At 50.6% G+C, this 15231-nt stretch overlaps 1 protein-coding gene across 3 annotated transcripts; it reads left to right on the top strand.

The window, feature by feature from the left end:
• The first annotated feature begins 11433 nt into the window (after positions 1-11433).
• Positions 11434-14398, top strand: LOC130038430 (small integral membrane protein 10-like protein 2A). 3 transcript variants are annotated; one of them, XM_056130321.1, is made up of 2 exons: positions 11434-11691; positions 13608-14398. In XM_056130321.1, exons 1-2 carry the CDS (start codon positions 11470-11472, stop codon positions 14349-14351), a joined length of 966 nt encoding a protein of 321 aa, XP_055986296.1. In that variant the 5' UTR covers positions 11434-11469; the 3' UTR covers positions 14352-14398. The 3 variants fall into 3 exon arrangements, 2 of the variants coding, with proteins under 2 accessions (XP_055986296.1, XP_055986297.1); XM_056130322.1 differs by having other exon boundaries at positions 11436-11702; positions 13608-13782; XR_008794676.1 differs by lacking the exon at positions 11434-11691 and adding an exon at positions 11709-12094 and having other exon boundaries at positions 13608-13735.
• The last annotated feature ends 833 nt before the right edge of the window (positions 14399-15231 follow it).

Genomic DNA, 15231 nt, shown 5'->3' with positions numbered 1-15231 from the left:
GGAGTTACTCCTGGTGGTGCTCAGGGGACCATATGGGATGCTGGGAATCGAACCCGGGTCGGCCGCGTGCAAGGCAAACGCCCTACCCGCTGTGCTATTGCTCCAGCCCCACAGCTTTTTTTTTTTTTTTTTTTTGCTTTTTGGGTCACACCTGGAGATGCACAGGGATTATTCCTAGTTCATGCACTCAAGAATTACTCCTGGCAGTGCTCAGGGAACCATATGTGATGCTGGGAATTGAACCCGGGTTGGCTGTGTTCAAGGCAAATGCCCTACCCACTGTGCTATCGCTCCAGCCCCGCAACACAACTTCTTTCAGGAGTGCTTCAGCAGGGGAATGCAGCCAGTCTCTAGTCAGTTTCGCCAGCAGCCATTGATGTGCAACCTAGCTTATATTTGAGAAAAAAACACTTTTTTAAAGTTATCAGAGGCTTTGACCATAGGGATTTGGTCTCCATGCCTGGGGGTAGAGAAAGAGACAGAGGGAAGCTCCAATACAAACATATCCTAGAGAGAATTGAAAAGGTGTTACTGTTAGAAGTCATTCTTTCCTCCTTCAGGAACTGAAGCACCTATGAATTCCAAGGAAAGGATAACAGGAATTGTTAATCCAAAAATACCTGGTCCTGGCATTGTCCAATCCACAACCTGTAAAAGAGGGGTATAAGGAATGTACTTAATGTGACCTCATGATATGTTAAAGGAGCAAGAGGCCTTTGCTGCAGGTCCTCTGACGCTGGCTCCTCTTCTTTCCTTGTGACTTCCAGCTGAAATCAGTTTGGCTATGGCTTGGGGCTGGAATTTAGAGGGTTGTGCGACTCCAACGGTCTGAGAGCCAAATCAGGTGGATGTATTCGACTCCCAGTGAGATGCAACAGGACCCAAAGTTTCTCAGTGAGGTTATCATCTGTTGAAACAAAAGCTAGGCTTTTCCTCGAATGAGGAGTTTCTATGTAACCCATTCTTTGTCGATTTTAATCCAAATACGAGAATTAATAATTTCCTGAGCTTGTGCACCTTCCTGAAAATGCCTCTCAGCTGCTGTATAGGGCAATCCTTAAGGTAAATTTTTAAAAAATAAAGTAAACAATGTCAAGGACAAAGTATCAAGTGGAGATGTACATCCTTTTGTGTTTTTAGTAATTGTGTTTTGAGGGTTCTATGGGCACGCTCAACTTGTCCCTGTGGGCTATTAAGGGATTCCGGTAATGTGTTTAATTTGCCATTCATCACAGAAAGCTCGAAAAGCTATACTGGTATAGACTGGGCCATTGTCAGTTTTAATAGCAGAGGGAACACCCATGACATAAAAACATTGTAGTAGTAAGGATCAGACTGCTTTGATTCTCTCAGTAGACATGGGAATAGCCCATAGGAAGCAAGAATAAGTATCTACAACTACATGGGGGAAAGGTTTTTTGGGAAAGCATGTGACATGAGTAATATCCATTTGCCATAATTCATTGGTCTGTGGGCCTTGGGGATTAGCTCCATAAAAGGTGCAGTGCAAAGGGGCACAGATAGAGCAAGCAGGACAATACGCCTGGCTTCTTGCATTGGGATACGATGGTGAACATGAAGGCGACGGGCATTCATGTGTAAGACCTGGTGCTCTTCTGCAGCCAAGGTAAAAATTGGTGCCTCCATGAGATCAGCAGCTTCATTTCCCTGAGTCATAGGTCCAGGAAGACCATAATGAGATCTGAGATAAGTAATAAAAACAGATTCAGAGCACTTTTGTAAGAGAGCCTGTAGCTGCTGAAGCAATTGTTGAACTATAGGATTGGGGGCACTTAGAGAAGCCATCACAATACTGGGGAAGAGACCAACCACATAAACTGAGTCTGAGATGATATTAGCTGGCTCTGTCACATGGGCGAGTGAAGAAACCAATGTGGCAAGTTACAGCCTTCATTGGAAGCGCTTTCCTGGTATCAGAAATAACCTGCTTCATAACCAGAGCACAAAGAAAGAGGTTACAAATAAACACAGAGGAAAGGGAGTGCCTCGGGATCACTGTGAATGGGTGCAACCCAATAAGCCTAAGCTCCCTATAGCAAGGCAGAAAGGACAAATTAATGTTATCCTATGCTGCTTGATGACTCTCTGAGAACAAATGAATGACTTTTTTTTTTTTTTTTGCTTTTTGGGTCACACCCGGCAATGCACAGGGGTTATTCCTGGCTCATGCACTCAGGAATTACTCCTGGCTATGCTCAGGGGACCATATAGGATGCTGGGAATCGAACCTGGGTCAGCTGCGTGCAAGGCAAACGCCCTACCCGCTGTGCTATCGCTCCAGCCCCACAAATGAATGACTTTTATAATACCCACTTCCACCCATGCTGTTGCAAAAGGTAAGGTTTCATATTGTCTTATGGCTTATTTTGTTCTGCAGATCTATTAAATATTTCCCTAGTTTGGGAGGGTAGGATACACACCCAACGGTAGGAGAATGGTACTCCTGACACAGTGCTCAGGGTTCACTCCTGGCAGTGCCTTTAGGTCATTCAGTGCTGGAGAAGGAAACAAGGGTTTGAACTTGGGGTTCTCACATGCAATACATGTTGTACAGACCTTTGAGCTATCTCCTCTGTCCCCATATTACTACTTATTTTATCCACTCATTCATCTCTGGGCTCTGGAGTTGTTTTCTATCCTGGCCATATAAATAGTGAAAAAATGAACACAAGTGCACAAGTGTGTATATGTCTTTTTGAATTACTGTTTTTGTGTTCTTTAATAGAAAATTAGGAGTAGAATTGCTGGGTTATATTGCTGCTGTAATTTTATCAGCCTCTCTTTCCTCATCCTTCTCAAGGCTGCCGTATTGGTGACACCTTCAGGGTCAGGGGAATAAGACCCATTGTAATTACGGGTTTTGGCATATCGAATACACAACGGATAGCTTATGAGACTCTGCCATGCTGGAGGAATATTCTCAGTAGCTTGCCAGGCTCTCCGAGAGGGAGGATGAAGAACCTCCGGCTCCGGGCACATCTCTTCCATTCCACTGTTCTACCTGCATTAACATACGCCTCAGAGACCTGGTCCCTATGCAAACAGAATGAGAACGCTATTCGGGTCTTCCAAAGAGGAATCAAAAGAGCTATGCTTGGAGTATCGCATTTCACTCAAATGAGAGAAAGAATCAGGAGTTCCGACCTCCTTCAACGATCAAGAATCAGGGACGCTGTCTCGTTTGCCAAAGCGTCAAAAATCAGATGGGCTGCACACATAATGAGATTTGGAGACAACCGCTGGACTAGAGCCGTTACTGACTGGATTCCACGGGACGTCAAAAGACCGCGTGGCCGCCCACCTACCAGATGGTCAGACTTCTTCACCAAGATACTGAACGATTGGTTTGAGGCTCTTCATTTTCCTAGAACGAACAGACGCCATTGGACTACACTAGCACGCGACAGGGACAAATGGAGATGTTACTGGTGCCTGCTCAAGCAAATCGATGATTAACGGGAAGTCAAGTGATCAAGTGATTGCTGCTGTGAAACTGTTTTAGTCTCCTGAGTGGGTATTTGTATAAAAAGAATAAAAATAAACATATTCAAACTCCACATCATAAAGTTATAATTTTTTTTTACTTTTTGGGTCACACTCAGCGATGCACAGGGGTTACTGCTGGCTCTGCACTCAGGAATTACTCCTGACGGTGCTTGGGGAACCATATGGGATGCTGGGGATCGAACCCAGGTTGGCTGCATGCAAGGAAAATTCTCTACCCGCTGTGCTATCGCTCTGGCCCCAAAGTTATAATTTTTAAAAACAGCTTTAAGAAGGTAGTTTGGCTAAGGTGCAATCACTGAACTTTGTAAATGTGCCTGTTAAGAGGGGCATACTGGGGGTGAGGCAAGGGAGTGGAGGGGGGTGGAGTATGGGAAATCTGGTGGAGGGAAATTGACACTGGTGGTGCAATTGGTGTTGAAATGTTATTGTATACCAAAAACTCAAGTATCTGTAACTTTGTAAATCACAGTTCCTTTATTAAATTTAAAAAGCATTTTTATAAAATGGTAGTTTGGATGTCTATGTTCTATTTTCAGAACTCATGCTATTCCCCACTGGTTCTCTGCTCTTTCCCATGTACACTGTCCTTGGTCCACAATGGCATCTTACTTTTCAATCCCCCAAAGTCCATGCTGGTCTCTCACTGGTTCTGTCCTTCAAAGTCCACCACTGTCCTGCTGGTTTGACACTGATGCTCTGTAATCTTTCGTTGGGGCCTTGCACTTGCTTTTCAAAAACCACGACTCAGCAATTCTTTGAGTCTTAGGTTTTCCACTCTTCTCAAGCCATGGGTGTGTGAATGACAACTTCTGCTTTTCTGCCATCTTCAGGGCATAAATGAGGGGTCAAAGAAAAGCTACTGTCAGGCCTGACACAAGCATAGGATCAAAAATAGGTAGCCTGATCTGTGTTCCCCTGTTCTTATTCTCTCCATCCCCCAAAACCAAAACAAATTACAAAATGCACCGCATTATCATCGAGCTAAGAAGGTGGCTCACAGGGCTGGAGCACATGCTTTGCAGGCAAGAGCCCTGGGTTTTATCCACAACACTACAAAGAGTGACCCCTAAGCACCATGCCCAGGAGTAGACCCTGAATACTTTAGGGTGTGGCAAAAAACAACCCCCATACTTTATCATTTATATTTGCTTCAGAGAAAACAAATACTTAGGAAAACATTTGTTGAATGTATTCAAGATTTGGCTGGAGCGATAGCACAGCGGGTAGGGCATTTGCCTTGCATGCGGCTGACCTGGTGGGCCCAGGTTTGATTCCTCTGCCCCTCTCGGAGAGCCCAGCAAGCTACCGAGAGTATCTTGCCCGCATGGCAAAGCCTGGCAAGCTACCCGTGACGTATTCGATATGCCAAAACACAGTAACAATTGTCACAATGGAGACGATACTGAGCCCGCTCGAGCAAATCGATGAACAACAGGAGGACAGTGACAGTGACAAGTGACTAAGTCACTGTCACAATTGTCACAACGGAGTCGTTACTGGGTTTGCTCGAGAAATCAATGAACAACGGGAGGACAGTGACAGTGACAATTCAAGATTTGAATAAAAACACAAAAATATTTATTAAGAAAATAAAAGTTCATGGATTGTAAAAGTAAACATAAAAATTAAGTAATTCTTTCCCAATTAGTCTACAATTCTCTCCCAATTAGTGAACACTATTTCCAATAAGGATATTTATATTTGCAGACTTATTTATACTTATCTTATAGACAACCTTGTTATAAAATTTATATGCAGGGGCTGGAGGATTAGTACAGCAGGTGTGTCCTTTCCTTGCACACAACAGGCCTGGGCTTGATCCCCAGCATCCCATATGATCCTTCGAACATTACAGGAGTGATCCCTGAAAGTAGAATCAGGAGTAAGGTTGACCTTACTCCTTTGGTGTGACCTCCCCAAACCAAAAAAATACAAAATTTATGTGCAGAAACATGTGGGATCAGTCTTCCCCAAGGGATCACATAGGATTTCCTCAGTATATCCAAAATCAATCTTTTATAATAATGCAACTCCATGGTATCAAACTAAGGCCTGATAGACCTCGGGAAACCTGTTGGAATTACTTAAAAAATGCAGGTTATTTTGAGTTAACAGTCATGAAGGTCCTAAAAACAGAGAAAGAAATTCTGTTCTGTCTCTGTGCATTGGGCTGGAGCGATAGCACAGCGGTAGGGTGTTTGCCTTACAAGCGGCCAACATGGCCGACCCGAGTTCAATTCCTCTGCCCCTCTCGGAGAGCCCAGCAAGCTACCGAGAGTATCTCGCCCGCACGGCAGAGCCTGGCAAGCTACCCATGACGTATTCGATATGCCAAACACAGTAACAACAAGTCTCATGATAGAGACGTTACTGGGCCCACTCGAGCAAATCAATGAATAACGGGAGGACCGTGATCCATGATCCTCTGTCCATTGCACTTCCCTAATGAAAGTAAAAATCATTACTCTCTAAGCTTTTGTCTTTTTCCTGTCTCCTACCCCCTTTTATATTTTTGGGCCCCTCTAGGAGGTTCTCAGGGGTTACTCCTGACTCTGAAGTGCAAGGCAAGCACCCTACCCCTGTATTATCTCCGGTCACACCTACTCCCTTTCTGACCTAGCATAGTATAGATTTATCCATGAACATATCCTTCTTATCTGAGAAGTTCATCTTTTCACTGTTGGAGTAAAGATGAAGTCATCCCTGTCTCTACACATGAATCTCCTCCCTCTATCGTTAATTTCCCAGGTCTCTTAGCACAGGATATATACTCCTGTTTCATCCCATTTTGCCTTAGAATTTATTGCTATGAAGATCTGTCATATGTTGTTCGATTGGCTTTTCCTTTACTAACTCCTCTAATGTTTGAATTACTTGTCCAGTCCAAGAACTCAGAAGGGTAAAGGATTTTCCCTTGACAATTATAGACCCTACATTAGCTAAATAATTACTAAAGTATAGAAACAAATGGAAGGAATCACTTAATCTTGCGATAATATATTATATATTCACTGGAATAAAAACAATGTGGTATTGTAGAAAGAATGGACACATAACCCAATGCCACAGAATAGAAAACACGGAAATATAACCACAGAAATATGTTTAAATATACTCTACTGATTTATTAAACAAATATTTTAAAAATCCAGTAGATAAAAGGTTGCCCCTTCAACAAATTGTGTTCCAGGCATTGGACATTCATGACCAAAAATTGAACCTAAACCTAAACTTCCAAAAGTTATACAACACTTAAAAATTACTCATAATGTTCCACCAACTTGGTACAATGACACCAAAACTACAATCCATTAACAAACCAAACCTCATCAAATTAAAAACATTTTCACTCCCTGACAAAGGAAAAAGTAATTTTAAATTTTCATCTGAGAACTAAAAACTGGAGAAGAAAATTACAGATCACTTATATGACAAAGTACTCATAACTGAAATATATAAAGAATTCATTAAAGCATACAGGTAAAAATAAATCATTCAGGGTTGGATAGTACAGCAGGTAGGGCACTTGCCTTTCACACAGTCCACTGAGGTTTGATCTCCAGCATCTCATATGATCCCCCAAGCATTGGCAGGAGTAATTCTTTAGTGCAGAACCAGAAGTAACTCCTGAGCATTGCTGGGTGTGGCCCTAAAACAAAACAAAACCATTCTATTAGAAAATGACAAAAGACAGTTCACTGAAAAGAATATAAATAGAAAATAATCTCATAAAAAGATTTTGCCATAAGTAGTCATTAAGGAAATAGAAATTTAAGTCATAATGAGATTTTACTATACACTTATCAGAATGGCTAAATTAAGTAATATGATAATACCAAATGCGGATCCAGATAAACTGGATATAATTCGTTGCTGATGGGGATACAAAATGTTATAATCACTCTGAAAAAACAGTTTGGCAGACTTTTAAAACCTAAATTTGTACTTATCGTATCACCTCAGCAACTTTACACTTGAGCACTTATCCCTCCAAAATAGCAATGGAAAGTTTTGCTCACACAATAATCTATAAACAAATATTCATGGAAGCTTTATTTCTAATAGTCAAAATATGAAATGACCCTGCTGTCTTTCATCAGTGAGTGGTTACTGAAACAGAGGTAGAACCGTACCAAAGTATACTGCTCAGCAATAAAAAGAAACTATTGGCACTTAACACTGGATAACTTTCCAGAGAATGATGATGAGGGAGAAAAAAAACAATTCTAGACAACTATATGCTGCATTGTGCTACTTGTACAATATACGTCGATTGCCTCGAGCAGGCCCCAGTAATGTCTCCTTCATCCTAGCCCTGAGATTTTTTTAAAAAGTGCCATATTCAAGGCTCTTTCAGAGTTAGGAGAATGAGACCCTTCATTGTTACTGGTATTTGGCATATTGGGTATGCCACAGGGAGTTTGCCAGACTTTTCCGTGTGGGCAGGTTACATTCGGTAGCCTGCCAGTTTGTCCAAAGTAGGAATGAGATGATAAGATGTCGCGCGGCCACATTCGCTTCCGGGAGCTGGGTTTTATAGTCACTGAGTCTTGGCCGTTGATGGGATTACATGGGGTCCAGGGGGCCAGTTGGTGGGTGTGACCCCCGCCTACCAGAATTTGGAGGATCTGGGTGGAGGATGCTCAGCCCCCATCCGAGTAGGCTTGCAGATCTCAGCTCCAGGACCCGCGTGCCCTTGTTCCTCTGCCAGTACCTTCATGTGTGCGGAGAGTGGTCTCAGCATGGTGGTGGCTGGTTCTGGAGGTCTTCGACTGCCGGAGCCCTGGTCGGGGTGGGGAGGAAAACTCAACCCGCTCCCCTCCAAGGAGCCCCGGTGAGGACAGCCAGGCGTGGGGGCAGGAGACTCTGCAATATACTTATACTTATACAATATACTTGAAAAGACGAAATTATATTGACACCGGATTAGTAGCTTTGCAGGTGTTAAGGAGGGAAATAGAGATGAAAGTGAGAGTGGACAAGCAAGGATAGCATGACCATATGCCTTATGGTCATGGAACTACTCTGTATCTTGACTGCAGTAGACGCATAAAGCCACACCTGTGATAAAACTGAACACACACCTACACACAGACACACACAAGAACAATATCCTGATTTATATTTCATTCATTCATTCATCATCCTATTATTCGTCGATTCCTTCGAGCAGGCCCCAGTAACGTCTTTTTCATCCTAGCCCTGAGATTATATTCAAGGCTCTTTAGGAGAATGAGACCCATCATTGTTACTGGTATTTGGCATATTTGGTATGCCACGGGGAGTTTGCCAGACTCTGCCGTGTGGGCAGGCTACATTCGATAGCCTGCAAGTTTGTCCAAAGTAGGAATGAGATAATAAGATGTCATAATAAGATGTCCTGATAAGATGTCGCGCGGCCGCATTTGCGGCCACACGGTTCCGGAAACTGGATTTTATAGTCTCTGAGTCTTGGCCGTTGATGGGATTACACGGCGCCAGGGGGCCAGGTGGTGGGTGTGACCCCCGCCTACTGGAATTTGGAGGATCTGGGTGGAGGATACTCGACTCCAATCCGAGTAGGCTTGGAGATCTCGGCCCCGGAACCCGCGTGGCTTTGTCCCTCTGCCAGTACCTTCATGTGTGCGGAGAGTGGTCTCAGCATGGTGGTGGCTGGTCCTGGAGGTCTTCGAATGCCGGAGCCCTGGTCGGGGCGGGGAGGAAAGCTGATTTATATATTGTATAGTTTTGAAACATGCTCCTGTGGGAAACTGGGTAAATGGTATTGCTATGTTTCTGTATTTTTTCCTTGTAACTTCATGTAGATCTAAAATCATCTCAAAGCAAAATATTTTATTAGAACCAATTGCAGTTCTATAAACCAACAACTGTCACTGTCACTATCCTCCCGTTGTTCATCGATTTGCTCGAGTGGGCCCAGTAACGTCTCCATTGTGACAATTGTTACTGTGTTTGGCATAATCGAATATGTCATGGGTAGCTTGCCAGGCTTTGCCCTGCGGGTGAGATACTCCCGGTAGCTTGCCGGGCTCTCCAAGAGGGGCGGAGGAATCGAACTCGGATCGGCCATGTACTCTTGCAAGGCAAACACCCTACCTGCTGTGCTATCGCTCCAGACCAAACCAACAACAAACACATGAAAACTAAAAGGAAATGAAATAACTATAACCCAAATGAAATATTAAGAGGGTGCCTGAGTGAGTGAAAAATATTAAACAGAAGGCTTTTAAATACAAAAGGAGTTCTGATGTATCTATGCAATATCTTCGTGTCTTTATTGGAGTACTGGTTACACAAATCTTGACATGGGTTATATTCACATGTGCACAGAGACACAAATTAATGCAGGTTGAAACTAGTGAAAAATGAATTAGGCTTGTATTCTAATTAATCATAATCCAGCAATGTCAAGTTCCTGGTTTTGATATACTGCACCTATAGAAAACATCATGGGGAGACCAGAGCCGTAATACAGCAGGTAGGACATGCAGTAGTATCTTTCTCTCACTGGATTGACCTGGGCTCAATTCCCAGTACCCAATATAGTCCTCCAATCCCTCCATGAGTGATGCCTGAGTGCAGAATCAGAGTATGCCCTCAGCAGAGCTGTTGTCTGTGACCCAAGCATGAAAAAGAAAAAAGTCACCGTGGTGGAAAGAGGGTGAAAGAAAGGCACAGGTTCTTTTTCTGTGCTATTTAAACAGTCCTGTGAGTCTATAAATATTTCAGAATAAAATGTTAAAAACAAATTAGTTGAGACCAATGATAGGTTCCTGAAAGGGATTTTGGTGAAAAAGCCATGACTTGGAACACAGAAGCTGATTTAGCGAATTAAAGTACTTTCTGGAAAAGCTGAAAGGGACACCCATAATATAAGGGTCTAGAAGATGGTTCAATGGTTTGGGACACATCCAAACCCATAGCTTGAGGCTGTGAACGTATGCCAGGTGTAACTGAGTCAACCTACAGTCTGGGCTACCCAGAGAAGAAAAATGTAAAAATAATCAAGACTATGGGGCCAAGAAGTGGTAAAGTCAGAAGCCTGAGTTTGATTCCCCACCACACAATCCTCTGGGCACGGTCAGATTTGGTTCCTACAGTAAAAGAAATCTTGCCTGTGAAAAAGGGAGAGCATTTCAATCGTTTCCAAAACAAAAGTGGTGTTTGGTTTGAATTTTCTTTAGAATTATTAGATAAAACCAGGAAAAGGCTTCAAAACCCACCAGCAAGAAAGGCTATGAGCAAGGGCAAATGAAGACCCAGAAACCCATGTATAGCATCCATGACAAGAAAGGAAAATAAACAGACACTTGAAATTTTCAATTTTGGAAGGTATACCGTAGCGAAGGGTTACTAGAGAAATAAGAATTAAAGGACAGGATGGCTTGGCTGCAGAGGGGGGCGGGGCGCGGCGGGAATGGTGTAAAGGGGCAGTGCCTTCTAGACGGACCATCTACATTGATTGAGTCACCAGACCGATCCAGCTCCTTTCCCCTAGCAATCAACTGCAGGACTTAGCTGGAATAGCTGCAGAAGGATCCCTGGGGATCTCAGCCAGTCTTTTAAGCAGGCCCACTGCCTCTGCTCTTTGGATACCAGCGGGAGGGGAGATTTGCCCCGAGGTGATCCTTGGGGCGGGGATTGTCGTCGGGGCGTGCCCCGTGGGCGGGGCCGTGGAGGCAGCAAGCACCCGATTGGCTTCGGAAAGGGGGCGTGACCATAAGGGGGCGGGGCCGCGCGGCCATTGGCTGCGGGAGCGGGAAAAGGCGGAGCTGGCGCGCTGAGCCCGGGAGGAGCCAAGGCGGGCGGCGCTGCCGCAGGAGCCGGCTCGGGAGGGGGCGCGGAGGGCGGGACTGCCGGGGAGCGCGCCGGGGCGCGGGTCGCTGCGGGCCTCGCGTCCACCTGCCTGGCGGCTCCTCTCCGCATCGCGGGCGCGGGCTCATGGCGGCGTCGGCGGCTCTGTCTGCGGCGGCGGCGGCGGCGGCCCTGTCGGGCCTGGCAGTGCGGCTGTCGCGCTCGGCCGCAGCTCGGGGCTCCTACAGCGCCTTCTGCAAGGGGCTCACCCGCACGCTGCTCACCTTCTTCGACCTGGCCTGGCGGCTGCGCATGAACTTCCCCTACTTCTACGTCGTGGCCTCGGTGATGCTCAACGTCCGCCTGCAGGTGCGGATCGAGTGAGTGTCCGCGGCCACCGCGGCCGTCCCGAGGGTCCCGCGCCCACCCGCCCGCCTGCCCGCCTGCATGACGGCAGGAAGGACGGCGGGTCGGCCCGGGACGGTGCGGGGGGAGGAGGAGGGGCGGCCGGGCTCCCGCACCCCAGTGCTGTGTCGGGTGGACGATGCCGAGCCCGGGACCAGCCACCGAGCCCAGCCGTGACCCGCCCACAGCCGTAGTGGCCAGTGACTGATTGCACAGAAACTCCCAATCGGCCCTTGGCGTTGGGCTCCAGAAATCTGAGAGTAGCAACAGAGCAGCCGACCTGTTGCCTCAATAGACCGAAGGGGGAGGGGGGCCCGCACGAAGAAACCGCAGCAGGAATCGGTTTGGATTGACCCTGACTCAGGAGGTAGGCGGCCAGGGCTCGGGCTCGGGGGCCTGCGGGAGGGGGCGGCCTAGAGTCGGGGGCCCTTGGGTGGTGGCGGGGGGCGGGGGAATGCGGCGGGAGCCCCGGGAGCAAGCCCCGCGGGGCGGCAGGGCACACGCAGGCAGGCAGGCCTCCCGTTTCCGTGGAAAAGATGGTCGGCGGGGGAAGGGTCCGTCCATCACCTGCCTGGACCCGCCCCCTGCCCATCACGGTCGCTGTCTCCGCCCCCTCAGCCCAGGCGCCCTGGGGGATGGGAGGGTGGGCTGGGGCGAGCCGTGGAGGAGCGAAGACGCCCCGGCCGCCCCCTGCCCCCCAACTGGGGCAAGCAGCAAGGAGGGCGGGATCTCCTCGGTCTCAGCCCTGCAGCCCACCCGGGCCCTGCAGAGCCTCTGGAAAAGCTGCCTCCGGGGCCCCGGGGCTGCCCTGTGCTCCTGCTGTCCCTTAGCCCCCTCTGCCCCCATCCCTGAGAGCGCCCTCCAAAGCACTGCCTCCGCGCCCCCACGCCCAGGCCTCTGCGGACCCCTGCCCCCTGTGCTGCCCACAGCCTGGCTCTTCTGCCCCCTTGGCCTAGCCCCTGCCGCCCCCTGTGTGCCCTCCCTGTGCCGCACAACGCCCCGCTCCAGCCCTGGGAGCTGCAGCAGCCCCCCGGGGTCCCCCAGACACAGGGCGATGGGGGGCGGGTCTCCTGAGAGCAGATGCCAGCGCAGGGGGGAGGCCCTGCAGAGGAGCAAGCGGGCGGGGCGGCAGGGCGGCTTCTCAGGCGCCTTCTCTCTCTTTCTCTTGCAGGACCTTGTGTGTGTGTAGGTGGTCACCCTGGCCTTGTGCAGAGCCAGACCCCAGGGGGTGCCCCTAGCCCTGGAGCTGCCAGGGAGCGGCTGAGTGGAGCATGGCACAGGCGGAGTGGAAGGGCCTCCAGGCGTGGGGTAGCCCAGGCTCCCGTTGTGGCGCGAGAGGGACAGGACCCTGTCACCCAGGCAACGAGATCTCCTGGAAGCCCGGAGCGAGCTCTGTTCTCTGTCCCCAGCCACCAGGAAAGGGGGGCACCGGGAGGGAAGAGACTGGCCCCTTCACGCAGAGAAGGGAGGGAAGACGTTTGTCCTTGCCACACAGATTAGTGGAGCTGGATCTGCGCTCCCCACCCCCCAGCCCCCACCCCAGGCTTCTGCAATATCCGGCACAGCGGGTGGGAGGGGACACGGGGTTCCCACGGGAGAGAGGGGTCCGGGTGGGTTCTGGAGAATGACCTTCCTGTGGAGTGTGGCGGGGGGGGGGGCGACAGGGTACGGTGTGAGCTCAGAGATCCGCGTCTTGGAGCCCCTGGGAGCCGAGGACCTCGGCCAAAGAAGCCCCCCGATATTCAGGCCCCAGGAAGGGGGCTAAACATCAGGGCGGCTGGTGGGCCGGGGGCCGTGGCTCCTGGGCCGCGCCGTGATCCGGAGGTGGAGGGGGTCGGGAGGGGCTGGCACCCGCAGCGCGGCCCGTTCTTTATCCCCAGAATCACCCGGGAGAATCTCGAGATGGCTTTGGCTTGGTCCTGGAGGTGGCGAGTTTGCTGCTGAGCAGCCCGCTCCAACCGCTGGAAGCAGAGCAGAGACACGACGCGACAGACCCCGAGCGGCCCCCGCCAGCCACCCTGCCCCACGCCTCCTCCGGTGCCGGTGCCGGTGCCGGTGCCGGTGCCGGTGCCGCGGGCTCTGGGCCCACGGACCCAGGACTCAGACTTCTCGGGACCGAGAACCACACTCGTCCGGGGAACTCCAGGCGCGGAGACGCCCGATGTCCCCTCTCTCCTGCCGCCGCCGCCGCCCAGCCGCTGCCCAGCTCCTGGGTGAGGGTCCTGCTCGCCTCACCCCCGGAACCCAGCCCCGAGCGGGCCGCATGTGCCCCTGCCGCTGCCCCCGCCGGCCTCATGGCCTCCCTCCTCCTGCAGAGTCTCCAGGGGGGGCCCGGCGCGGCTAGTCCCGGCCTCCCGCGCCCACTCTGGGAGCCCGTCAGCCTGCTGACCCCCGCAGACCTCTGGGGCCTCTCTGACAAGAGCCACAGCGGGCTGCGGGGAGAGGCCTCCGTGGGCCGGATCCGCGGCCGGGCCCCGTTCACCCCCTGGCTGCACCCACTGGGCGACGCTTTCCCCAGCTCCAGCCTCTGCGTCTGTTTGGGGGTGCCGGTGACAGAGCGCGCGGGACTGGGTCCCCACCCGGCCTGGGCAAGGGCCCCGCTGGAGTCGCCCCCCGGGCTCTAGGAGGCAGCGTCCCCACGGGGAGACACGGGTGTCAGATGCTCCGGAGCCGGCACCCCACGCCTGCTCCCCCGGAGAAGCGTCTGCCATGCCGAGGGCCGGCACGTCCTGCGGCGGTGGCCCTGGCGCTGTCTGTGGCCGCCTGGCCTGGAGGCGGAGGGGCTGCGCCCTGACCCCAGAGCTGCTGTCCCTGCCGCTGCCGCTGCTGCTGCTCCGTCCCGGGGCCCCGAGCCAGTGCTCGCTTTGCTTCCCCGTCCTCCCCGCCCCCTCCCCACGGCCCCGCCTGCTTTGCGGGCTCTCCCGCACTTTATTTATTTGCAGTCTGTTTCCCAGGCAGCTGAGCGGCTACACAATCAGCCCCTGACCCCCACCCCCCAGTACATGGATGTGAAAAGTCGCTGTGGTCCCCTCTGCACTGGTCAGCACACCTGGTCAGACAAATGTTCTTGTTTCTGTCGTCGGGTCTGGTTGTCTGTGTAACTTAAAGAATGTCTCGAATTCAATAAAGTCAAGTGAGTCCCAAAGGCCTCCCGTGTCTGGGGGGGTGGGGCCCATGCTGGGGTCCCTGGCTCTGAAGGCAGGAGTCCAGGCTGGGCGGCGCCCGCTGGCTGGGGACATGCTGAGCGCAGACTTGGCCCACAGCCTTCGGGAGGAGCAGGGCATAGGTTGTCCGGGGCCAGCGGTGCATCTCCCCGTCAGGGCCAGCCTTGGAGTAGCCGGATATCTCGGTGCTTGCTCGGTGGCAGAGCCCAATATTAGGAAGCCAAGTCCCAGGAGGTGGAAGAGAGGAGAAGGGGAAATAGCCTGCAGGGCACTTTGCTGTTGGTCTTTGAAGGGGCTGGTTTGTTTTTGGGGGGCGGTTCACTCCCACATTCCTCAGGGG

This window comes from Sorex fumeus, unplaced genomic scaffold (assembly GCF_029834395.1).
Source record: "Sorex fumeus unplaced genomic scaffold, SorFum_2.1 ptg000075l, whole genome shotgun sequence".
NCBI classification, from domain to species: Eukaryota; Metazoa; Chordata; class Mammalia; order Eulipotyphla; family Soricidae; genus Sorex; species Sorex fumeus.
Note: the sequence above shows the minus strand (reverse complement) of the source record. Positions and strands in the feature narration are given on the sequence as shown.

Bases quoted from the DNA above. Each gene is read 5' to 3' on its own strand.
- LOC130038430 (XM_056130321.1), top strand. From the start codon at position 11,470: ATGGCGGCGTCGGCGGCTCTGTCTGCGGCGGCGGCGGCGGCGGCCCTG. The intron at 11,692-13,607 runs GTGCGGATCGAG...CTTTATCCCCAG, and splicing joins TGCTCAACGTCCGCCTGCAG to AATCACCCGGGAGAATCTCG.